General features: G+C 51.0%; 1 protein-coding gene across 2 annotated transcripts in view; it reads left to right on the top strand.

Moving 5' to 3' along the window:
- Positions 1-25,971, top strand: part of OSBPL10 (oxysterol binding protein like 10) — a 299,853-nt gene that overhangs the window by 256,911 nt on the left and 16,971 nt on the right. For both annotated transcript variants that reach the window (XM_039249825.1, XM_039249824.1), the window contains 2 exons: positions 7,300-7,449; positions 22,044-22,521. In XM_039249825.1, the coding sequence (XP_039105756.1) occupies positions 7,300-7,449; positions 22,044-22,521 (628 nt within the window). The remainder of the gene's footprint in view (positions 1-7,299; positions 7,450-22,043; positions 22,522-25,971) is intronic.

Here is a 25,971-nt window from a genome sequence, read left to right as displayed (position 1 = left end):
GGTGAGGGTAGTTCCAGAGATGAGGAGCGGAGCCTGACCGGTGGAAGGTAGTGGATTCAGGATGTCCATTCAGGCCATCTGTCCAGCTTCGCCACGACGATTCTGTTCTCTGTTTTTGTGCCCTCTTTTCTTTTCCTTCTTGGGACTTCTACCCTGGTGCTCGCAAGCTTCCTGTGAGTTTGAAAGTGTGGCCTGTGCTGCTTGCATGGCTAGGGCCGTGGTGACCGGTGCCCCTCACCCTGGCTTAGCTTCGTTTTTAGGAAGCTTTGGCAAGTTCTCGGCCGGTCCATTAATTCAGTGCTGGATTTGCTTGCAAAGTGCTCGACTTGTGCCGATCGACAAAGCGTCCTAACACACCAGATACAGCGCTTGGCTCTTGGGCGTTCTCGTCACCTGGGTGCCCTTCCCTCCATTCCCAGTGGCTGCTGGTGCCAGAGAGGCTGAAGCGTGGTACGTGCTCCAGATGCCTGCACTCAGGCTGCCTGTATTGTCATTGGCGTGCTTGCTTCTGACATCCCAGCTGCAAGATCATCGCCTCCCCCTTCGCTGCTGTTGCTTCCCTCCCTTTCTTGGACTTAAGGTTTTCTCTGCCCCTTCTCAATTCCTTTCTTTTTTGCTTTTATTGAAAAACATTTGCCGAGCAGCTCTGTGGAATGAGAAACGGCCCGATGGTATTTGCTATGAATGCTTTACTCAGAAATTTTTTTTAAAGAACACCTGTTGCATCCTCTAGGCCTGATTTGTGCCTGATTATCTTGGCTGATGACGAATGCCCCCTGCTGTCTCCCCTCCCCACAAGTGACTTCCTTCTACCTTCCAGGGTATATTTTATTTAAAATGAAACTTTCTGCAGGTTGGCCCCTTTGCTCAGGAAGAGCATCTCTCCTTCCAGTCTATGCGAGCCAAGTGTGGTAAATGTGTGTGTATGTGTGGTTAGAGCCAGAAAGCCAGCGCGCCCACTGGGAGGCGGCAGAAGGATTGTGATGTCAGTGGCAACCAACTCAGCATCTCCAAAATGGCAGCTGGGACCAGCCCACTGTGTGGACATGCTTGTGTTTGAACCTGTCAAGGATTAGAGCCAACTCCTCCATCGGGTTACCCCCGCTCGTTATACCTACCTCCAAATGGCAGGATAAGTTCCCCTAAATACGGTGGTGGCCTTCAAGGCTCGGTGGGTCACCCAGCTGTGGACGGGGCCCCACAAAGAAGACAGTACATGCTAGGAGCCTTCAGCAGCTGCCTCGCATCAAGGCCAAGGGACATCAGCTGCACGAGACGTCATCCAAAGTCATGGGTCTGACATCACGCCGTTTGGTATGACTTCTGACAGAGGAGAACATCTTTACGTTCAACCAAGAGACCCTCCACTCGGCAAAAATGGCCTACTTTGGGGGAATCGGGAACTGGCACAGAAGAGACTCTTCTGGGGAAGAGATCCCACCTGTGCTGAGTGTGGGAAGGACAGTAGGTCATCAGGATTTAGCCGCTTTACATTCATATGACAAAACTTCACGTCTGTGTGTGTCCTCGGGGGAAATAATTTTTCCAAGCATGGGATACCATGAGGGCCTTGCACTTCAGAGTCCTATGATAAAAATGTCTTCTTGGGGGATGAGGGAGAGAAATGCCAAGTGAAAGATACTGGTCTGCTGGCTACCTTCATATGCTCAGTGCTATACTAATGCTACTGACTTGTGTGTGAAGTTGGACTGGGTCTTCAAAAACAGCTGTGCCAGTTTTCATGACCTTGGCTATTAGATGGGGCTCCTTAGGATGTACAGTTTTTACAAATGTGAAGATAACCAATGAGGATCAAATAATGGTTGTGATACTTTGGTTAAATATGCTAGAAATATTGAAGTGAAAAAAAAAAACAACTAGAGGTAAAAAGGGACTAAATACTTGGTTTTATGGATTCCATAAAGGTCGTCAACAGTAATGCCATTATCATCAGAACAAAAAAATTGTTTCAGTAGTTGGTCGCGGGGTACTTTTACCTCTTAGACACTCAGAACTCCTTGCTTGTCTTTTAGTAGTCACTGTGTTTATTTGTCCCCTTTCTCTGTCTTCCATTTACCTATTTTTCCAGTCTCTCTGCACCCCCTCAACCCCATCCATGTTTCCACTTGACATTTCCTGTTTTTTCTAGAACCTCTCATTTTCTAGGAAACCAATATCTATTGGCTCCTATCTGTAAGGTAAACAAAAACATACTTGTCCCAGTAGCCATATTGCATGTTATTGCATGTTCTGTGTAGTTGCAGAAGTGAAAGATAAGTTACGTGAAAGGGAACACCTCACTGCCCGGTTGCTCCTTTGCACTGCTGCTGTATATCACAACGTGACTCTCGTTTGAGGGTAGGTATCTGAGGGTGGTGCTTTGGGTCTTCTCCCCCACCATCCAGCTTTCTGTGACCCTCAGAACATCAGATATTCTTTCTGACATGGCTGGGTATCCCCATTTTCCCATAAGGATGATATCTGGACACTGTTTGATTCTTACCATTCAAGACCAAGGTTCTTGGGTCTGGCTCAATTTACCCCATGCCTCTGTGCTGAGGTAACAGGGTGTGGGGAGAAATGCCAGACTCTCAAAATGTTGGGCTGCAGCATGCTTGCTGACAGAAAAGAGTTTGATGTTCATTGTCTAGCTGCCTTTATTTTCTATCCTCGGTCAGGTAGGCTCTTAGGAGAGCTGCAGATCACTTGGACTCAGTGGGTGTATTTTCTGATGAAGATATTCTCTTCTTAAGAATATCTGCTCTAGGACACTTATTTGGGCAAAAGACGATGGTGGGCACCCATCTTAATCTTTGTTAGAGCAGAGCCCATCTACCTGCATGTCTGCGATTTAAGGGCTGTACCATGACCTTGATCCGTGTTCAGCAGTAAACAGTCGTTTTTAAAGGTCAGATAATGTAGCCCCCTAGGCTTCTCTCCTAATGCCTCAAATCTAAGGATTCAGCCCTTTGCATTAGACACTAGGTTATTAGGCACTTACAAATAAAGAGGATGTTAGTAGATCAGACTACTCAAGTTGGGCTCAGCTCTCCGAGAGCCAGTTAAGAAAGGAGGAGAGATTGTCGTGAAGAATGAGGGCTGGGTTGCATGTGCTTTGTCCGAGAAAGGGGAGTAGGTGCGGGGGCACGGGGTAGAATGAGGTCTGTGACAGGGAAATGAATGGACCTCGAACATAAATGTCTGTTTCATGGTTTTTCCAGGAACTGACCCCAACTGTAAGTTCAGTTACATGTGTGTATTGAATAAACCAGATTGGAATTCCGTCTTGCTTGGAATTTGCATTTGTATTGCAGATAAGATTTGGGATACAAAGAAGAGGTGGAAGCAGAGGTCTGTGTTCCTCTGCACTAATTTCCCCCCCGGAGGAGGCTTGCTCAACCCGCGTACACCTAACCCAGGCCATGATGTTGTTTCTGGCTTCAGCCCTTGACGGCTGCAGATGCTGTGACTCTCTCTGGCTGGACCATGTCCCATCCGGAGAGGCCATCTCTCTTACGGGGTCTCAGACCCTTTGTTCCTTGAGAGGCCTGAGGTTAGCCCAGGGACAGATACTCCCATGAGAATCCAGGGAGATCATGGGCCGTCCCTCTCTCTCTCTCTCTCTCTCTCTCTCTCTCTCTCAAATGTCCAGATACACTGTTTTTGTATCAAATACCAAAGGTAGTGGTAGATAGCTTTAGGAGGGTCCATAGTGCCCAGATTAAGAACCTTTGCTCTGGGGCACAAGTCACTTTGGAGCCACTGAGGAGCGTCCCCACACCCCAGCCTGCTGCCATGAAGCTCTTTCCTGTGTGTCAAATTGACTTGTCCTTCCCTCTATTTCCTAATAGGTGCGAGTCACTTCATTTTTTGTAGCACCATGTGCCCTGAGGTGCTCATGTGGTAGAAATATTGACTCGTTACTTTTGTTTTTATTAAAAACTTCATTTTTCCAAAGCCCGCTTCTCCTTAAAATGTATTCTGATTCCATTTTATCTTCAGGTCGGTGTACGTTTTTATGGCTGGGCTGGCTCATTTGCAAAGCTCTCTGGAGGATGGTGGGGGGTGACGATTGTTCTCACTTAGTCTTAGGAACTTTCTCAGCACTTATAAAACCATTGCCCAGCTTCAGTTTTCTTCAGACGTTGAGAAACACTGGATTTCATAGCAGACAGAATTGACAAACTCTTGTCCCTGAAAGGGAAGAAGTCTTTTATTAGCCTTTAAAATGACAGCAAAGCCTTGTTCTTCAAATTCTGCATTTCTTCACAGTGCTGGTTCACAGTGAATGCTTTGTGGATGCGGGTAGACTGGTATTTATGTCACCACCTGACCTCTTTCTCACAGGGTTGACCAGTTGGATACTCCTACCTTCTCTCCTCCATTTTGGACCCACAGTGGAGGGTGGTCTCTCCTTTCTGCGAAAGACTGCATTCCAGTGTGGGTGGAGTTGGGGCCTTCTTTGCTGTAAGGTTCACTAACAACCTTGCTGTTAGTGTTCACTAACAACGTGATGAATGAAACCATCTTTTTTTTTTAACCTTGGTTATTCACTTGAGTTTAGGTGGGAGAGGTTTTTGCAGATCCTGCCGTAAGAAAACGGGTGTATTTCCAGGAGTTCTGGGAGAGAAACTAATGCTGGATGCTTGTCTAAGCTCAGGCAGTTCACTGAGGATCCAAGCGGGTGATGTGTGTCGGGCTCCTTGGCAGGAGTGAGGGCCCCCCTTGAGCTCTGGCCTCCAGCCCAGAGCCCCGGAGTGAGTCCGCTTCCGGGGCCCGTGCACCAGCCTTAATTCCCTCCGCTGTAGCCAGTGTCTCTGGGAGGCGTCACCAGACACGGAGGAAATGTCACGTGGAGTGAAGTAGGAAGGACCCGGGGCGGGGGGTGGGTTGTGTGCACATTGACACGTACTTTGTGTCTCACAGCAGGATTTTGTAGAGAGATTTCCTGGCTACCAGAAGTCAGGGGCAGGCTGGGTTTCATTTCCGAGTGTGGCGGGCAGCAGGAAGAGGTGTGGTTGCAGGTCGTTTGTACACAGGTAGCACCAGGGGCGGCTCAGTGAGTGGGCGGGAAGGCGAGTTCCCTGTGTGCCCGTGTGTGGACAAAGGGGAACTCGCATTTTCAGAGGAAAAGAATCGTTCTCTGCTTCATAAAGCTTATGGCCGCCTCACTTGAACAATTGATCTGCGTGGCCTGCGCCCAGTACTTGGTGAGAACAATGAATTCCAAGCAGGAACCACTGCTCTAGAGATGCAGCCCCCCGGCCTATTGAGACGTGTAAGGACTTGGCAAGCCACGATCCCCTGTGCCCCCGGAGGGTGCATGCTGGTAGCTTGATTTGGTTTTGGTTGTCCTTTTTCCTCCCAAAGCAAGATGCCCAGGGCACTGTCCTCTCCTCCCCCAGGCGCCTACGCATCGAGGGGAGGTCTGCTGATACGTGTGACCGCCCGCCAGGTCACTACAAGGGAAGTAGCGACAGCAGGACCTTTGCCATCGGAAGGGATTGTGTCTGAGCTTTCCGACTTCGGTGGCATGTGATTGGAACTGTAAGCTCCCAGCGGAATGAGACAGGCGTTCTCTTCAAAACTGAAATCCAGAGGAGGGAGCAAGAAGAGTCAGGAGGGGCAGGTGGGTGGGAAGGTGGCCCTGCCTTTTCCTAGCCTTTCAGCCATTCTGGCTCAGCGGCCTTGGCAGCGGTAGGCACGGGGGCACAGCAGATGGGTGTCACGGGAGTGAAGCTGGAGGAGAGGCAGGGTGGCCTCTGGAGCCCCTCTTCCAACTTCTCAGCATTAGAATCAGGGCAGCCCAGTCCCCCCAGATTTTATCTCGTTAGTCTTTCCTGGAGCAGGATGGGGGACAGGGGTCCCCACTTATTTCGGCATATTCTAGCAAAACAATCTTCCAGTGACATGAAACAACACACATTGCTATGAGACTGGAGAACAAGGCACACAGTGGAGGAAAATGCAACTCTTGGTGGGGGTGGGGGGAGAGTGTACCCCCATGGGCTTCACTCAGGTCTTTCCAGTGAGCTCTCCAGAATTGGTGTTGTTCAGAGGTGACAGAATAATTTGAGAAGTATGTCTATGGAAAAATGTCTATTTCAGTGGGAAGTTTTTAAATGCCTACCCCAGGGGAGAAGAGGATCATATGTTCTCCATGGAGTGTTGGTAAGGAATGGCCAGCCCACGTGTCTTAGGCTGGTCAGTTACAACCACCTTGATCACTATAAAATAGCCTTTGGGTATTTTAGGAGAGGAACCTAATGGAGTTTATAAATCATTAGTTTTGCATAGACATATGGGCATGTTGGTGTCTACTTATGTTTAATACCCTGAGTGCCTGCATTTCTGCATATTAAGTGTATTGGACTGGACTGTCATTGGTAATTAGAAACAATTGCGTGATGTGTTTGCAGAGTGCATCAGCTTATGCATAAACAAATACCATAGGAACACAGGTAAATGTGGAAGGGGGAGTAAGGTTACTTTAATAGAATTCCAAGGACAACTGTCCATTATAGCCAGAGTTCTTAACATCTGAGACTTAGAAATTGAGGTGCTCAGTAATCCCTCTTGCACGTTCTGCTTATCACGTGCCTGTTTACTGTGTAACTTGAAAACTCAGAATCAAGCAATTGAATTAATGAACTTGCATTGAGGAAAGCAGGGCCTGTTGGCTAACACCCATGTTAGCATTATAAAATGTTGGTCTTTTTCCTTAAATTTTAATTTTTGTCACCCTTCCTGAATTAATGCAAGCTCTGAGCCTTTTTTTTTTTAACACTTGCTGCAGTGATATTAATTGATGTGAGTAGAAATCATCGCAGAGTAAATTTTCTCATAACTAAGGTAATTTCAGTCAATCCCAGGAGTATCTGACTTTTGCTTATTAAACAGAAAAGTTTACATTCGATATAAATTGTCCTGGGTTGTACAAGTTAATAGGAGAATCTTGTATGGGAATAGTCCAGATAAGGGAGCTCATGCCTATGTAGGTTTTGAAGAGCAGGAAGCCTTTTTTGTGGTTGTTGGGGAAAGTCCTTGGCCAGAAAGTTAACTAATAGGGCATGGTGGGGAAAATGAATGGACATGAATAGGTGGCCTCTCCCAAAGGGCCTGCACCCCCAAAAAGGGTCCTCTTCCACCCCATGGCTAATAGGACTGGTTTATAGAGAAACTGTTTCCGGGGCAGGATTGGGCTCCTTCTGTCCTTATTGCTAAGCATATGGGGCCCTATGCTGCGCTTCTGACTTTTGCTGGACCAGCTGGTGATTTGTATCAATGATCTTGTTTTAGCCAAACTCAGGCCCTGAACTGGTCTTGTCCGAAGATGAGAAAAGTGATACTGAAGATAAAGAAGAGACAGAATTGGGTGTCATGGAGGATCAGCGTAGTATAATCCTTCATCTCATTTCACAGCTCAAACTGGGAATGGATTTGACCAAGGTAGGTTGGCATGTCCCGCTGGGTTTGCGGCTGGTCTCCCTTCCCCCCACCCCCACCCCCAGCCTTCCCTACTTTCTTTCTTTTCACCATGGTGAGACGGGGAAAACAGAGTGGGGGAATGGCACTCGGGCACGGATATCCCAGGTATGCTTGGAAAGGGCTGTTTTTTATGTCAGTACTCATCACAGAGTGTGAGCCTTGCGTTTGACCCTTTAGAAGAGCTGCTGCCTTAGAGCAGGGAGAGCATGAGAAGCAGCATAGGAGCAAGCAGGAGAAATTCAGGACCGACTTCTTTGTTTCCTGACATGTTCTAGAGAAAGTTGATTGAAGGTGTAGAGACAGATGTGGCCTATGGCCTCAGAGAGAACCACAGGAGAAAAGAAAATGGCGGACCCCAGAGCGAGGCAGTTGCGTCCCTAGCTGCACCTGGCGCCGGCTTTAACAGCTAGTCCCCTACAGGCAGCCTGGTTGGGGATTCCGATCCCATGGTCCACCTGCAAAGAAACAGACCTGCTGTTCGGTAGAAGCGCTGCGCTCAGCCAGGATTCTTCCTGAGGGACAGCCATCAGGAGGACCTGGTGTCCCGACTACTGATGGCCAGTTGATGGGCCCGCAGAGATCCTCCCTCACCCTGAGTGGGGCTTCATTCTAGAGGCAAGCAAGGAAAGCAATTTTGCATGTAGCTGAAGGGTTATATGGTGGCATGGGAGCAGGGGAAGGGTGCCCAGCCGGTTGTATTTCTAGTCAGATACTGAATCCTGATGCCTCCCTGGAAGTGTGTGGGGAGATGAGAGGGAGTGAGCAGTGCTGTAGAGGGACAGCTACCGGGGAGAGACTCGGTATGGGCTGGGGACTTGAGGGTCTAGAACATGGATGTACTGGAAACGGTCCTTGCCCCTGAAGGCATCACCCGTGGAAGCCACCTTGAGGGCACTTGGCTTGCCTGGCTGCTGTGAAGGGTCTGGATGCCACAGGTTCACCTCAGGCTGTGCTGGAGGCCAGAGGACAAGGAGGGAGGGGGTGCGTGTGAGAGATTCTTTGAAGAGGAAGATGACAAAATGGTGACTGGCCACTTAGGGGAGACAGAGGCGTCAAGAGCCTCAAAGATGACCAAAAAGCCTTTTCTGCAGAATGTTTTTCTCTGTTGGAAGGTGAGTGTGTCTGATATTCTGGGAGGAAGTGGCACTTTAAACAAAACCAGTGGCTTCACACCGGGGAGGCCTGACCTCAGGAGGTTCCCTGCCTTGGCCACTCCCTCCTTCTTGGATCCGCCCATCACACTGTGAAGACCTGCTCTGCATTCATTCCTCCCTAATCCCCTTCATTTCAGCCTTGTAGCTCTAGAATGCTCCTGTCCCTCTCACTAGAGGAATCGTTTGAGTGCCTGCCTTTTTAAAAGCCACCTCTTTTATTCTTGTGGATTCACAGACACTTGAGAGTAGAGCTTGAGTGAAGATCTGGTGGAAGGAATTGTGGGTAATAATGTACACCAGTATGATCTAAAACCGCATTTCCAAACTGTTGGTCATGACCCATTTAGTGGGTTATAAAACCAATGTAGAGGGTCAGATGATCATTTCTAAAACTGAAATCAAATAATGAAAAGTCTCAGAGTGCCCCGCACATGAAATTTTTATTTTAGTTTGGTTGATACGTGTGTGCTGGGCCACAACGTGAGACATATTTTCCTTGTGGGTCATAGTAAAAAAAATATTTGTAAAGCAGTGATGTAGGAGCATGGGTGGCGTAGGAAAGAGCACGTTGGCATCGCTGAAATTGTCCAGGTCAGATGTGGAGTAATACGATAAAAGACCGAGGGGACTTTCTTACAGCAGCTGAGGGTTTCTGAGATACCACATTGCAGCCCTTTTATTTTACAATAAATCCTGGGAACCATGTATCTCCTGTTATTATTCTGTTAGGATATAATTGCTTTGTACTTCTGGAGCTGTGGTTCATTCCTAAAAGAGCAAATGTTACATGTATCCAATACTCAGCTGGCTGTTTGAAAGAAGAGCTTTCCTGGCCCGTAGTTGACTCATTTGTTTACTAGGGAGAAGCTCTTATTCAATAACCAAGGGAAGGTGTGATGAGCCGGAATACTTGTGAGAGGAAGAGGTAGATCTCCCACTGCATCATGGAAAGGTTGATGAAAGGTCTTCTTTCCTTATTGTGTCTTTTTCTCTTCCTGACATTTGCCCGTGTCGTTAGGGTAAGCTTGTGTTAAACGGGCAGTGGAAGAACTTAGCCCGGATGGATCATCTGATGGGCAGGCACCCTGGAGAGGAGATCTTCTTTGGCTCAAGAATGGAGCCCTGGTCCCTCTCCATAAAACAAGTGCATTGCCACATCTCTTAGGAGGTGGGCGGCATTGAGGCCTCCATAAGTCCCCAACATGCATGGGCATCTGGTGCCGAGTTTTGCCTCTAAAGTTAATGAACCATGGTCACCAGGCAGGGCCGGTTTCATGGGCATATGACCAGGGGCATCCCACAGCCCCCCGTGCTCAGAGGCACCCCATGTTCGATTGGAGGCTCTGCTGTTGCTCTCTTAAAGTTCTTAATTATGAAGAAGGGAACTTCCATTTCCGGTTTTCACTTTGCCCCACAAGCTATGCGGCTGGTCCTGCCTCTAGAGGCCCTCCTGTCTGCCCTCCTTCCTCAGCCAGTCTTCCATGACCCCAGGGTGCTGGTGACTACCTCTGATGGGTGACCTGCTGCATTTCCACAAATGGTGGGTGGCCTGAAAAGGGGACAGCGAGAGAAAGGAGGAACCACAGAAAGAAGGGCCACAGAAGGGCTCCGTGACTTAGGGATATTTAGGTTGAGCCTGAAGGATGAGTGGGCATTCGTGGAAGGAGTGAGAGGAAGGGCATTTCTGATAGAGGGAACAGCGTGGGCACAGCTGGAGAGCTTTGTGGCCAGAGTGCAGCGGGTGCTGCTGAGTAGCATGGTTGAACCTGGACTGGGTAGTGGTGTCGGATCCTGCGGAGACGTGTGGGCCGTGTGAACGAGGGTGAACTTGACCAACTGCAGGGCCACAAGAAAGCTTTGGAGGGTCCGAAGCAGGCGAGATGCAGCGCGCAGTGTGCAGGGGCTGCTCTGCTCCCACCCAGGCTCCAGGAGCGGGCCTGCGGGATGCAGTGAGCAGCTTGGCTGTCTCTCACCTTGTTAACCTCGTTTTCAGGAACGCGAGGGACAGCATTTAGTAGCGTGTATGCTCATGGGGTTGTCGAGATACCGAGAGGTGGCAGTGAACGTGACGTTCCGATTCCACGCCCTCCTGGGGCTCATGTGACGATGAAAGGAGGCAGGCAGCAGGCAGGAGAGAAGGAAAGGCTGCAGAGATGGCGAGGGCAGCGAGGGGAGCCGAGCGCGGCCGTGGGAGGTGGGGTCAGGTGCTCTTAGAGACACGGCTCAGGGTGGGTTCTCCCAGGTGACCCTGGAGCAGGGACGAGATTCGGGTGCGAGGGCAACAGGGGACTGCGTGTGGAAGAGCATTCTGGCCGGTGGAGACGGCGGGTGAAAAAGGCCCACAGCGGCCCTTGTTTAGCATTTGGGGGCGAGCAGGGAGGCCAGTGTGGTAGGATCAGAAGGAACTGGTTGGCAAGAAATGACAGGGCTGGCTCGGGGTGGGGGTGGGGGGCTTCCTAGGATGCTGTGGGGACACCGAGTGGCATGGCAGCCACTGGAGAGTATTGAGCAAAGGAGTGCATGGCCTTTCTTGTACTTTTAAAGGATTATTTTGACTCTTGTGTCAGAAGGTAACTGGGGCAGGGGCGAGTGGGGGTCAGGCAGCAGGGGGAAGGGTAGGAGCAGGGAGGGGGTGAGAGATGAGGCAGAGTGACAGATGTGACAATAGGGTATGGATGTGCTGACTGCACGTGGGTCGGACGTGGAGTGGGAGGGAAAGAGGAATAAGGAATGACTCAAGATTGTGATCTGAGCAGCTGGGATAATAAACACCAGAGCGAGCCGCCGTTTGCCTCTGTTTCCCATTGAGGAGTTAGCCACCTCAAATGTAGTTGCTTAAAGTAACCGGTCTGCTTGCTCACGGCCCCGCCATCCAAGCTGGGCTCAGCTGGACACTCCTGCTGTCGGTCTTGTCACCGGTCACTCCCGTGTCTCTCGTCAGTTGGCTGGTTGGGTTGTGGGCTGGACTCGGCCAGGACTGTTGGGTCTGTCTCTTTCTCTCCATGACGTCTTTGGATCTCTCCGTGTCTCTCTCCGTGTATCCTTCTCACATGGTCTGTCCAACTGAGAAGCCACATATCCTACATAGTGACTCAAAGTTCCTGTGAGGATGAGAGTGAAGCTGATAAGCCTTTTTCAATTTTTTTTTTAATGTTTTATTTATTTCTAGGAGAGAGAGAGAGATAGCGCGAGCAGGGGAGGGTCAGAGAGAGAGGGACTCACAGACTGAAACAGGCTCCAGGCTCTGAGCTGGCAGTCAGCACAGAGCCCGATGCGGGGCTCGAACCCATGAACCGCGAGATTATGACCTAAGCGAAAGTCGGACGCCTAACCGACTAAGCCACCCAGGCGCCCCTGATAAGCCTTTTTAAAACTTAGACTCCTGGGGCCGCCGGGGAGGCTCAGTCGGTTGAGCGTTCAACTCTTGATTTCAGCTCAGGTCATGATCTCATGGTTTGTAAGTTCGAGCCCTACTTCGGGCTCTGCGCTGATAGTGCAGAGCCTGCTTGGGATTCTCTCTCTCTCCCCCTCTGTGCCCTTCCCTCCCCCCCTCTCTCAAAATAAATAAACAAACAAACAATTTTAAAAACCTCCAAGGCTCCAGAGTGGCACAGTGTCACTTCCTCTCTGTACTGATCAGAGCAGGTGTGCCTTCCAGGAGCTGTGATGCCACCAGCGCCACACATGACCACGGCCCTCTGTGGAGAAGAGGGGACATGGGAAGAGCAAGGTGGGGGAGTTGGGGGATATCACAAATTTATCATGGATTTCTTAGGTCTGAGATACCCATTCATTAAGCATCCAAGGACAGAGGATGTGTGGGCAGTTGGTATCGGAGTCTGAGTGTTATGAGTGGGGCTCCAGTACAAGTTTGAGAACAAACAAGGAACAGAAGGTGTTCGAAGCCAGGAGATGGGAATGCGTTCCTCTAGGAAGTAAGTAGAGATGTAGGCATGAGTCCTGTGAGAGCCCAGTATGTAGAGGTTGCGGACGTGAGAGGGATCCAGGAAAGGAGGTGGAGAAGGGCCAGCCGGTGAGCTGGGACAGACACCAGAGGAGTGTGATGTCACGGAAGCCATGGGAAGACGGCTCTCTCAGGAGAAAGGAGCCATCGGCTGTGTGGATCTGCTGCAGAGGCGTCGAGAAGGATCAGGCCTGGAAATGGACCATCCCGTTTGCTTTGTCAGGGTCTGATTGGGGGCGGGGGGCGGCTCGAGGGGGAACAGGAAGAACAGTGCCAGCTGGGAGTGAAGGTGTTGTTTCAGGAGCTCTAAAAGGGGAGCAGAAGGCTGGCTGGAGGCAGGGGGCAAACCTGGAATCGGGAGGCTTGGGGTCCGAGGGTGTGCGGGTGCTAGTGGGACTGGAGAGGAGCGGGGAGGTGGCTGCAGGGCCCTGAGGAGCCGGAGGGTGTGGGGCCCAGAGCACGGGCGGAGGATCATCCTTTGACGGGATGTGCAGAACCCGGGGCATGGACACCAGGAAATGGGCGGAAGGGCCAGGCTTACCCGGCGGCCTGGCTGCACCCTAGCTGAGTTCCTAACCTGTCTCAGTTTCTTCACTGTGAACAAGGGGCAGCTGTACCTTCCAGGGACTGCTCCATGTGCACGCACAGCCAGGGTGTGAGGGGTTCAGAGCAGTGCCTTGGGCATGTCAATGCCACAGAAGGGCTTGCTTTGTGATGATCGTGCGCAGCTCTCTGGATGGCTTCGCTTTTCCCCAGGGACGAGAGCAGCAAGGGAGTCATGAGAGAAAGGGAGCTTGTGAGAGATTGGAAGTGGGAGCAGCAGTAAAGGAGGCTGTTCATCTCAGGGAGATCTGGAAGGTGAGGAGGGTGGCCACATGCCACCACAGGGACACTTAAGGTTGCTCGGTCACGGGTGTAAAGAGAGACCATTCAGCGTGTTGTCTCCTTCCCTCCAGGAAGCTTGAGCTGCAGGTTGAGGTGCAGGGAATGGCAGGAGCTGGATTCAAGCAGAGTTGAGGTTCCCTCAGTTAGTACCCCAGAGGGAGAAAGTGGTGGGGGGGGGCGGTTCAGAGGGAGTAGGTGTCAGGTGGGGCCATGGACTCTACACCAGTGTGGCGGGAAGGGAGGCTGCGAGAGAGAGAGTGGTGGACAGAGGCTGTCCATCTTGGTGGGGCTGGGATGAGACAGAGGAGGTGGGACTCAGGTAACAGGTGGAGAGAGGAATGCTTCAAACTGAGATTTGGAGGCAGGTGGTAGCTATGAATACGAGGTCTAGGGTGTGCCGACTTGTGACCCACGTGGATTCCTCTGGGAAGGGGGGTTGGTTAGTCTAAACTCCAGTTTTACAGGTTCAGGTGAGAGGAGATCTTCTACAACAGTGGATTTTGAGCCTTTCCAGGTGGCATGGCTGATTCCACAGAGTAGCTAGGAGTTTCAAGGGTACAGATTGTGGTTAAAAGTATTGCAAGGCAGGGGCGCCTGGGTGGCTCAGTCGGTTAAGCGTCCAACTCCTGGTTTCCACTCAGGTCATCAGATCATACAGTTCATAGGTTTAAACCCTGCATGGGACTCCATGGTGACAGTGCAGAATCTGCTTGGAAATCTCTCTCTCTCACTCTCTCCACCTCTCCCCTGCTCATACGTGTGCACGCGTGCTCTCTCTAAATAAAAATAAATTTAAAAAACACAAAAAGTGGAAGGCAGAGGGAGGGAGGATTGGGCTCTCCTCAGGCGATGAGGCCCCTGACCCTGAAGATACACACTGCGTATCCCATTGTTATCTGAAACCGGGTTCCCCTCTTGGTGGGTGTCGAGCCAGAGGACAGCCATGCCACAGACAAGGAAGAGGAAGGACTTTGCTTGCAGAACCTCAGGGACCTTCCCCAAAACAGTGTCTCCCTGAACAACAGAACTGGGGAAGGTTAAAGCTAAGGGTGATACGTATTCACGAAGGGACTTGTGCGGTGGGGACAGAAGTCATCTTAAGGTGACAGAGTTCAGGTCAGAGTCAGAGGGGCCGGCATGGGTCAGCATCCCCAGTTCTCTGGCTCCACTCGATCAGCTCTCCGAGTGCTCAGAGGAAAGATAACTCAAGAATCAGTGCTGGGAGATTTACCACTGATGGCTTGTCTCTGATGAGGCCGTCCCCTGGGCTGAGAGTAGCATTTTGTCCTTACCTTCTTTCAAGGTGGTGGGTGGGGGCACCTAAAATGCCACCACCCTTTTTTATATGAAGAAAGCTATGTCTCCTTTTTAGTTTTCCAGGGACCCCTAACTTTCTACTTACCCCAGCAATTATGGTAGACAGGATTCTTATGCCAAGAGAAGCTTGCCCACACAGTTCTTAAACTTCTCTGAGTTCTTAAAGAATTGCCTGAATTGTTCCAGTAGGACCATGTGTAAACCAGGTGGGGATTTAGTGCAGGGTTGTAGCCTGTCGGCCCCTCGTGTCACAGATCCCGCTACAGCCAGCAGCCACATACTCAGCAGCAGGTTTGAGGAAGAGATCACTGTCATTGCCCCTTTTGTCTTTAATGGCCGCCCAACCTTCCACCAAGGTTCCACATGGTCAGGTCCCGCCTCAACCAAGTGTGACTGGTCACATGTCTCCCTGTGGTTCTTGAGGCTATCACGAGATAGTAGACATCTTCGAACATACAGGTTTTCTCCTTTTTGTTTTGTTTTTTGTTTTCTGGGTTTTTTTGAAGAGAGAGTGCACGCAAGTGAGTGGGGGAGGGGCAGAGAGAGAGAGAGAATGAAAATGAGAATCTCAAGCAGGCTCCATGCCCAGCACAGAGCCCAATACAGGGATCATGACCTGACCTGATCTGAAATCAAGAGTCAGATACTCAACTGACTGAGCTACCCAGGCACCCCCAGGTTTTCTCCTTTGATTGTTTTATTAGGCTAAATTTCCAGGTTTGCAAAAAGCTCAGTGTTGCTGTGCTTAAGCTCCTCCTCCAAAGGGGGAGCTTTTTATGAGAAGGGTCAGAAGAGCCTGGGTTTACCCTGGAAATGAACTCAGCGCAGCTGTGGGTATTTGGCGTTCTATTCCCACAAGTAGTGCATCCGCTTCCCTTCCCAATGCCTTTGGCCCTTCTCTCCGAATCTTGTTTTTAGTATGCTATCAAGTGAAGCCCACTTCCTGTCCTGAGATGCTTGCCTTTTAATAGAATGCCCAGTGGTACTGTGGCTTCCTAAAGCTTGTCTGTGGGAACCCGCGTCATGGAGGGAGGCAGCGTGTGTCCTGTCCACACTTCCTGCTTGTGTTATTGGCAGGAGCTCGTCAACGCTGCTTTTCTAGGAAGGCTTCCAGTGAGTGATAGTGAGCCGCCCAGCCTCCTCGGGGCAGCAAGGGATCCAGCATGGGCCTTGACCCAGCAGAGCTGGTTCTTATTCCAGCACCCTACTGGGCCTCAGTTTTCTCCTCTGTAAAATGGAACTGTCATACCAGCTCACCATTACTCGGAAGATCAAACCAGCTAAGGTGAAGCCCAAAGCACTGTACCTGCCTTGAGTTCCACAAACAGCTTCAGTTTGAAACATTCACACATTCTTACCACACCTCTCTTGTTTTACACAGTTATTTCTCCTTTTTCTCAAATAATTCAACATTTACAGAAGCTTCAGAGGTGGTCCCGAGGGTTGTGCTTGTCATGGAGACTTCGTCTTCAAGTTTGTCACTGAAACGTTTTGTGATAAGTTTTTGTCTGATCTCCGCTGTTCATAGCTTCCACGGGTCTCTAGCTGAAGGTGCTGATCCCTAATCATAACAGCCACCAGCAGGATGAGTGTGTACTGTGTGCTGGGTGGGCGCCAGGCTGATTTTGCACTCTCCTGTAATTCTAGAAGATTGGTGCTCTTATCTTCCCCATTTTACAGCAGAGGAATTGAGTCTCAGAGAGATGGCCTTGCCCAAGTAGACATGACCGTAACTGCCTAGAGATGAATGTCAGCTCACGGCTTCTGATTCCCTCATGCAAGCCGACATCTGGGATGCAGAGGGGGAACCCAGGAGTTGATTTTCACAGATGCATCTCCCTTCATGTAGTAAATCTTCTTGGAAAAAGTAAAGCTTTATTTCAAACTCTTGCCATCCCAAGTCTTCATGAATGTCTTTCACAATGTCCCAACTGCTGTGAGACCATGTGAAGGGAGCTGACACTTTGAGGAAAGCCCAGGAAGCAACCTGTAGGCTAGGTAAAGAAACCTTTGTCAGTATGAATTATCTGCCCTTTATTTTGTAAGATTGGGTTTCTGTGTGTTTGCCTGGTTTTCTTAAAGGAATTGCATAGATTGGTCTCGGTATGTGGTTTCAGCCTCTCTGTTTGCTTGGATGCACTGGCTGGGTCTGCCCATCTAAGGACGGAGTGTTATGTAGATGATTCTCAAGCTTATTAAGTCAACTGATGTTTCCTTGGAGAAAATCGCACCTGCTGGCCTTGCTTTGCAGAAGCCTTCTGTGTTCCCCATTGGGGGGAAGGGACTCTCACTCTTTCCGGGGGCCCTCTCACTTTTCTCGATGCATGATCCATTCTTTCAACGTTCTAAGAGCCCAGCCTGAAGAATAGTTACTTACTTGTAGATTGATGTGACTTTCAACATAATTAATTGTTTGAGTCCGAACACAGATCCTCGCTTTTTGTTTTCTTCTTTCCCTAGAGTAGTAGTTCATTGTCTTAATTATGTTAATGGGAGAAAAGGCAGCCCTTATTGATGGCTCGATAAATCTGCAGTGGGGATTTCAGCCATTTGGATGCTGTCGGTCTGAACACCTGGCACATCGTCACGTCTCCATTGGAGGCAGACAGCCCAGTTGGCACTCACCGCTTCTTGCCGCTGTACCTCCAGTGTTCGCTGCCCAAGGAATGGATGATTAAGTGACTTATCTGCAAAGGCACACACACACAGAAGGCAGGGAAATCGTATGAGACAGAGAAACCTGCTTTCACGAAAAGTATGTTACCCTCCCCGAGACGTTCAGGATGCTGGTTTTTAAAGCCGTCGATCTGGGATTCCGCACAAACCACCACCAGCACAGACAGTTGATGGAAGAAGAAATAGTTATTCCACTCGCAGCCCCTTCTCCTCTGTCTCTCCGGGTTTTCTACTTTTTCCAGGTCTGACAAAGCTGCAGCCTCAGTTTCAAGTGCAGAATATATACCTAGAGGGTGGGCCTTGGCTGTGAGAACACATTCGCTGAGTCTGCAGTCAGGGGAGGGTTGTCTCTGAAAATCAGTAAGCTCTGGGGCACCTGAGTGGCTCAGTTGGTTGAGCAGACGACTCTTGATTTTTCAGCCGACTCTTGATTTCAGCTCAGGTCATGATCCCAGGGTCGTGGGATGGAGCCCCATGTCCGGATCCACTCTGAGCATGGAGCCTGCTTAAGCTTCTCGCTCTCCCTCTGCCTGTCTTCCCCACTCATGCTCTCTCTCTTTCAAATTAAAATTTTTTTTTCTTTTTTAAAAGAAAGTTGATAAGTTGTCAGATACCACATCCCGACTAGAGCCTTTTTCTCTGCCCCTCCACGTGTTTATTTTGCATGTTCCCGTCGGTGCGAGAGCTGCAGTAGTAGCTGTGAGCTTCCGGGTAACCTTTGCCTTTATTTGCCAGTTGTTAGCATTTTGCTATACTTGGCATTTCTTCTTCCTCCTCTCTTCTCTCCCACTCTCTCTTGACTTCTCTCTCCCTCTCCTCTTGCTCTGCAACCCCATATACACCCCTGCATGTATGAGCGTATGTCTGTTTTTCGATGCACATTTCAGAGTATGTTGGCAGACATGACGCGTCGCCCCTGCATCTGTCCGTGAGTATCACCCAAGGACAAGGACGTTCTCCCGCATGGCACACTTGGCACACTCCGCAAATTTCATATATGGCCCACGGTAAAAGGTTCCCAAATTGTCCCAGTAATGCTCTTCCTCACAAGGAGCATCATCGATGCCATGACAGAGATGTGCATGGCACAGTGAGAGTCTGGAGGGGGGAGCTGATGGTTGAGCCCCATGAGCAGGAGCTGTCAGAAAAGCTTCACAGAGGAAGTTACCCGTGAGCTGAGTTCCAGTTTATCACTTAGACGAGGCAGGAGGAGGGCAGACAAGGGAAATAGGATTGAGTGTGGGGGCAGGGGGAGGGGAATGGGTACTTGTAAGGGAAGGGCTGGGGCACAAAATGAGGGATAATGTCCCACCAGATAAATTGTGGGGTATGAGGGCCAGGCTGGACTTCATTTGTCTCTTGTAGAGATTCTAGAGATGGGTCTGGTGGTGATGTGGAGACGAAGTCAAGGTGGGCCTGACAGAGAGCGGGAAGGCCAGTGAGGAAGCCATAGCTGCACTTCTCCAGGCGGGGGCGCTGTGCTTGCCTTTCTCAATTGCTGATGGTCTCCCTCCTGGTGGTAATTAGTACTCATGGTAGTTTTGGGATGGGGGATTGCCTGGTCATTCTGGGAGAAGGAGAGTGGACTCGAAGGTGGGGCCATTGTGCCACCATTTCCTCTGTGCCACATCCTGCCTCTCAGGACACAGTAGGTCCTCGGTGTCTGTGCAGTGAACTCTAACCTCCCTAGTCCGCTGAGAGAGAGAAAATGCCCGTTAGCCTGAAACAGAAAAATCGTGACATGTCAGGGGTAATGGGCAGAGCTTTGGGTGCAGTTGGGAGCTCCAAACTTCCTGCGCAGTGCCTTCCCTCCCCACCCCCCGTCTCTGTCCCCTCACCTGTGAGACCAGAGCATTGGACTCCATCACCGTGAGGGTCCCCGTCAATTCTGATATTCAGTGATTTGGAGTGCTGAGTGGAGTTCTTTTTCCTATTTATTTTGTTTTAATCCCCCAGCTCCTGAGTTCAGAGATGCTATGTTGGGGGAATTGTCTTACATTCTTGCCCTTTTCAGAAGTCGATACTGAGAGAGCAGCCATTGTAGCCGCTTCCCTCCTTGTGATTTCTTTTTTTTTTTAATGTTTATTTTTGAGAGAGGGCATGCATGGGGGAGGGGCAGAGAGAGGAGGACACAGAATCCGAAGCAGGCTCCAGGCTCCGAGCCGTCAGCACAGAGCCCAACATGGGGCTCAAACTCCCGGACCGCGAGACTGTGACGTGAGCTGAAGTTGGATGCATAACTGACCGAGCCACACAGGCACCCCTCTTTCCTTGTAAGTTCAATCTCTGCTACAAACTTGAGAATTCTCCTTGTCCAGAGCTGGATTTGTGGCCAGAGAAGCCCAGTCCCTGAGTGCAGAGAAGGATGCAAGTCAAGGCCATGGAGTCCCCTTCACGGGACCTGTGTCTTTCGGGGCCGACCGCCCTCCTGGCAGTTCTGCCCTTTCCCTCCCCGGTTCCCTCACGATCACAGGGTCCTGCCAGGGAAGGGAGGCAGCAGGAAGTGGAGCGGCTTGGGGAAGGCCTGGAGGTGCCGACACTCGGGGCTTCTTGTCTGTGTTCGTTGGTTCGGCTCATTGGGCGTGTTTCCAAGGCTGCGTAAATCCATTTGGTGGAGCTCCCGGGGGAGACTCTGGGCTGCTCTGAGGGCAGGAGAGTGAGCAACAACCAGTGTTGGGGCTGCTTCTGCCTCCCCTTTACTCTGCTGTGGGTCACCTGCTAGAGGGAGGCCATGGGGAGAACGCGGCTACGTGGGCCCCATCGGAAGAGCAGACGGAGGACCCGTCCCCACAGGACACAGGAAGGAATAACCGGCATCTGAAGCCCATTCGGAGCCAGAATGAACTCTCTCCGGCGCCTCACACCCTCCAGCCAGATCCTCAGTTTCGTCAAGTTTTGGCTGAAAGGAAACGGGAACTCTCCAGTAAATTGCATACTTGTGTTTTAAATAATGTCTTTTTTCCTTCCAATATATTGTAAAAGCCAAGTAGAAAGACACTCAGGAAAAAATGTAAAAATCGCTCAATTCTAACACCACAAAATACTTGTTACCATTCGGGGTCTTTTTATGACCCAAGGACTGTGTTACATGTTTAACTCCACAGCCAGCTGCCTTTTTCCTAATGCATGTACTGTCCCCCAGCAGAGTATTTACTGGAAAGAACAGCGAGAATAAAGATGCCAGTGTCCCCTCCCAGGTGGGCTGGGCTTTCTTCTGCCTGCCTGTCTGTCTCTTCCTCCAGGACGTGCCTCTCCCATTGTATGTCCATCCTTTGCAGGGAAGGCGTCTGAGCAAACTGAGAGGTGCAGGGGCGGATCTGTAAGCCTTTTGATGTTTGCAGTCAGTGAGTGTTTTCTCGGGAGCTGGGTACTCCTCTGTGAACAAAGAAGGACAGACTCTGTCACTTAAGGAGGGAGTGTCAGCCCTCCCGGGGCCTTGAACTGGTTTGGCTCCTCCCCCTCAACCCCCCTTGGAGGGTGTCAGGGAGGAGCCATCAAGCCATGGTCAGCCTGCTAGCCTCAAAGTCCTGTGACCCCGATGAGGAGGGGAGTGCAAGCTACCGTCTGCAGCCCAGTGGGCAGGATGTTAATACCCCAGTATCGAAGTCACGTGGAGATCACTGCAGAGCATGAGAAACAGGCTGGCTCTCTCCCGCCCATCAGCGATAGTAATGAGTGACCTGCTTTCCAGACCAGTTTCAGAATGTCCTTCCTTTGCATTGACTGACCTCCTCCCTGGGGATGTAGGGGCACCGAGTGACTGCCTGGATCCCTTTTGGATCAAGGAGGAGCCTCTTTGTTCTGTCCCATCCAGATTTCTACTCCTCTTTGGTAGTGGTGCTGATACCAGACCTAGGTGTGGCCGCTGTGCCAGTCCATTTTCCAGAAGATTCTGTAACTTGTGCTTATTTCTTCTGGCCCAGCCTTGCATAGCAGCCTCCGTAAATGGCCCCTCTTCTCCAAGACAGCTCTGAGAACATCTGCTGGCCGACTGGCCTTGCCTCCCAGAGCCCCGGGCCAGGGGCCAGCTTCTCACTGCAGCTCTGCCTTGATCACGTTAGGATTTATACGCTACTCTTCTAACCAAGGTCTCCCAATCGGCACTCCTAGTGGTGGTGTGTACTGGGCTGCCTGGACTCCCTTTGATGAGCCGCCAATGGATGCCCAGTTTCCATGTTTGTGGGGAGGCACCGAGCACCCCCCTTGGTTGTGTCTGAGGTCAGGAAGAAAGGGAGACAGCCTTCTGAGCTGTTTTCTGCACATGTCTAAGGATGGAGGAGTGAAAGAGGGTTGTGTGTGGCAGGGGCGGAGGGACCCGGAGACTGCTCTTCCTTGTCCAGATGAGCAGAGAAGACAGCTTCCCAGAACCGCCTTGTCCACCACGCTGGGTTGGCCTTGTGCCACCGGCGTGGCCATTTCTCGTTTCTGTGACTTCATGTCCCCTGGTTTGTCATGTGTATACAAATCAAAAGAAACGATTCCCTGGCTTAGGTCTCGTGGGGCTTGCGTGATGGCGGCCGCGGGGACTCCTGTCTGATAGTGTCTCCTTCCACGTGTAGGTGGTTCTTCCCACGTTTATCCTGGAGAAGCGCTCCTTGCTGGAGATGTATGCAGACTTCATGGCACACCCGGACCTGCTGCTGGCCATCGCTGCCGGAGCCACGCCGGAGGAGAGGGTCATTTGCTTTGTGGAGTATTACCTCACAGCCTTCCACGAGGGCCGCAAAGGGGCCTTGGCCAAGAAGCCCTACAACCCCATCATCGGGGAGACATTTCACTGCTCCTGGGAGGTCCCCAAGGACAGGGTCAAGCCAAAGAGGACCTCTCCCCACTGTCCTGCTAGCCACGAACACCCGGAGGCCGAGGACCCTGCCCAGAGCTACAAGCTCAGGTTCGTGGCCGAGCAAGTATCCCACCACCCTCCCATCTCCTGCTTCTACTGTGAGTGCAAGGAGAAGAGACTGTGCGTCAACACTCATGTATGGACCAAAAGCAAGTTCATGGGCATGTCCGTGGGGGTCTCCATGATAGGGGAAGGTAAGCCATGTCATACGTTTGGTGGAGCTCGGCTCCTCCATGGGAATGTCTGTGTACTTGATAGGTGATGATTTTGTGTGTGGAGTTGTTTTTATTCTGTTTTGCAGGTGGGGGTGAGTGGGTGGCTGGGTGGAAAAGAGGGGACGGGTTTTGTTATTTCGGGACCCAGGTCCTGGTGATTTCCCAGCGGGGCCATGGTCACAGACTAGATAGGATGCACCTGGATCTTTACACATTATGTGTGGCGGCAGGGGGTGGGGGGTGCCTTACATACTATTTTTATTTTTAGCTTTGAGTGAATATTAGAGTTGGCTCCAAATGTGTGAAAACACATTTTTGTTCATTCTCACCCGTGTTCTGGCTCTCAGACAGGAAAGATGATAGTGCTGCCTCTTCCAAATACTGCTCCTAAACGGTCCCAAGGTAATCTCTGGATTCTGCTAGGGATTCTGAAGCAGGAACTGTGTAATCATGCCACGTGTGGATCACACGTCCCTGTTTTGGCAAATAAGCTGTGCATGAAGTTATTCATTGTTCAAAGAAACCTGTAAAATTCCTTGTTAAATTGAAGCGTCTGGACCCCTGGTCCTTCGACTTCTTTCAGCCACAAATTCCTTTGAGTCTCTGAGGCCTCAGTGACTCTCTTCTCAGGGAAAGAAGAAAATCCAGCACAAAATTCAGTCCTCAGGCAGCCACACATCGTTCCTGAAAAGCCCTTCCAAACCGCACAAGATAAGAATACATCTCATTCACTGAGGACATTTTTATTGAGCACCTACTATGCCAGTCATTGCGTTAAGAGCTGTGGATCCTTGTAACAAAACAGACACACATAACTTCTCTGTCTTCGTCAAGCTTCCATACTTACCTACTTTGGTTCTACTTGGAAAATAAAATTATGTAGATCGTGTTGGGAGGTGTTAAGTACTACAGAGAAATATAAAGCAGGGGAGGGACCTTGGAGCAGTGGAGCCTCAAGACGGGACGGGATGGTGGCTGGGAAGGCCTCACGGGCAAGGTGACATTTCAGCAAAAACCCGGAGCAGGTGGTGAAGGACGAGCCTCACCGGCGATGCGGCCATCCGGGGAAGAGTGTGTGCCGCAGGAAGAACAAGATGGAGGCCCAGAGGCAGGGTGGTCCCTGGCATGTGGAAGACAGGGAGCCCCTTGGGCTGGAGCAGGCTGAACAGGGCAGGGAACAGGGGTGAGGTCAGAGCGGTGACTGAGGCCAGATCACGTAGAGCCTTGGGGGCCCTTGCAGGGATTTTGGCGTTTATACTGAGTGAACTGTAAAGCTGTTAATGGTTTCGGGAGAAGAGTACCGTGATCTGACTCATTATTTAGCAGCGTTGTTCCAGATGCTTGTTGAAAATAGACTGTAAGAGGAGTGAAGGTGTCAGCCAGGAGACCAGTCAGGAGGTGGTGACAATAACCCAGGCCTGAGGTGACAGTGCCCGGGACTAGGGTGAAACGGTGGAGGAGGGAAGACTTGGTAAAGGTCTGGATGTATTCTTTTTTTTTTTTTTAATATGATGTTTGCTTGTTTTTGAGAGAGAAAGCGCTAGTGGGGAGGGACAGAGAAAGAGGGACACAGAGAATCTAAACCAGACTCCAAGCTCCGAGCCCGATGCGGGGCTCGAACCCACAAACTGTGGGATCATGCCCTGAGCCGAAGTCAGACGCTCAGCTGACCGAGCCAACCAGGCGCACCAGAAGTCTGGATGTCTTCTGAGGGAGAGAGAGCCAGAAGGATTTGCCTCAGGTTGGATGTGGGGCCTGAGAGGTGACACCAAGACTTTCAAGCTGAGCACCTAGAAGGATGGACTAGCCGTTCACTGAGCTGGGGAAGCGGAAGTGGGGGAGGGGGCTGGGAAGGAAACCCAGTTGAAGGAAGAGTTCAGGGGTTCAGTGAGGTCATGTCATGTTCGGACATGCAAGCATGTGCTCGAGGACACAGCGTGTACACAGAGGCCTGGCAGACGTCACAACTGGTGATTTAAGTCCTGGCACATGACGAGATTAGGGAGAGAGCCTGATCCCTGCAGTCCCGAAGCACCAAGAGGCCCAAAAGGTGAGGAACACTGGTCAGGGGGACTGAAGAGGAAGGGTCCGAGAAGGAGAGAGGACGGGATGTGTTCCCGGCAAGCTGGGTGAAGAAAGGTGGCCAGGAGGCGACAGAGTGGTCCACTGAGGCAGACGGTGCTGATTCATTCTGGGAAGGTGAGGCCCGAGAATGGGCCCCTGGATGGTGGGCTGCAATGGTCATTCGGTGGCCTTAACAAGAGCTGCCCATGGAATGGTGCTCGTGAAAACCTGATTGAAATAGATTCGAGAGAGGGTAGGAGGACCAGAAGCAGAGACGCAAAGTACAAACATTTCATTATGTGTGGTGTGAGTGCCCACACCACTCAGGTCCATGTCTCTGTCCTGCCTCGGGCTGTAGGCTCACCCTCTGACCTTGTCCTCTGTTTGTAGATGACACGGCAACTCCAGGATGCCCACAGAGGAGCCCAGCACCCATGTCGGGCCTTCACGGGGGTCCTCCTTGCACACGGTCTCAGCATTCAGCCAAGTGGCGTGTGCCAATGGGTCCTTCCTCTCAAGCATCAGTCAGAGTCAGGAAATTCACCATAGAAGGTTCATCAATTTGTGAAGGAGGCCAGGGACTCCCCGGGTACCAGGCTGACCCCTGCCCACCTAGTTCCTCCGAGATTCAGATGGGGTTGGGTTGTCTGTGTTGAGGGGAAGGACCTTGAATAAATCGCACCCATGATTAATGTTTTTTAAAATTGTTATTGTTGAGAGAGACAGAGCATGAGCAGGAGAGAGGCAGAGAGAGAGAGAAAGGGAGACTCAGAATCCGAACCAGGCTCCAGGCTCTGAGCCATCAGCACAGAGCCCGACGCAGGGCCCAAATCCTCGAACCACAGGATCATGACCTGAGCTGAAGTCAGATGCTTAACCGACTGAGACACCAGGCGCCCCACTGATGGTGGATGTGCTTTCCCCCCCGTTACATGCTCTTTTGTGGGGGTGTAGCATTGCGGCCATTTTCCAATTGGGACAATCCCAGTATAAGGTTAGTTTGTCTAGCTTTGATGGCTGTCATAAAACAGAGACTGCCTCTGCATCGGACTATGCGGATTAAGGCTGTGTGGCAGGTCCCAGCAGGTGCATTGCAGCCCGGAGCTGAGAGCATGGGTCCCAGCCCATGGGGACCCGTGCTGCCAACAGCTGGGAGCACAGTGCAGGCTTGGGGGTCCCCCTGTGTGGGAGGTGTGTGTTTGCACGATGGCCCACTCGGGCATGCACAAAGAAATGGGGGCGGCGTTGATCTTGGTTTTGACTTCTCTGGGGCTCTGTGTTTCCCCACAGTGCCAGAGGCCCCCCAACGCCCCAAGGTTTGCACCAGTGAGGGCTTCCCTGTTATTTATAAGCTGAAGTCAGCAT

This window comes from Hyaena hyaena, unplaced genomic scaffold, assembly GCF_003009895.1.
Source record: "Hyaena hyaena isolate Hyena2069 unplaced genomic scaffold, ASM300989v1 scaffold_350, whole genome shotgun sequence".
In the NCBI taxonomy this organism is placed as follows: Eukaryota; Metazoa; Chordata; class Mammalia; order Carnivora; family Hyaenidae; genus Hyaena; species Hyaena hyaena.
The sequence above is the reverse complement of the archived record's forward strand: the minus strand, read 5'-3'. Positions and strand labels throughout refer to the sequence as shown.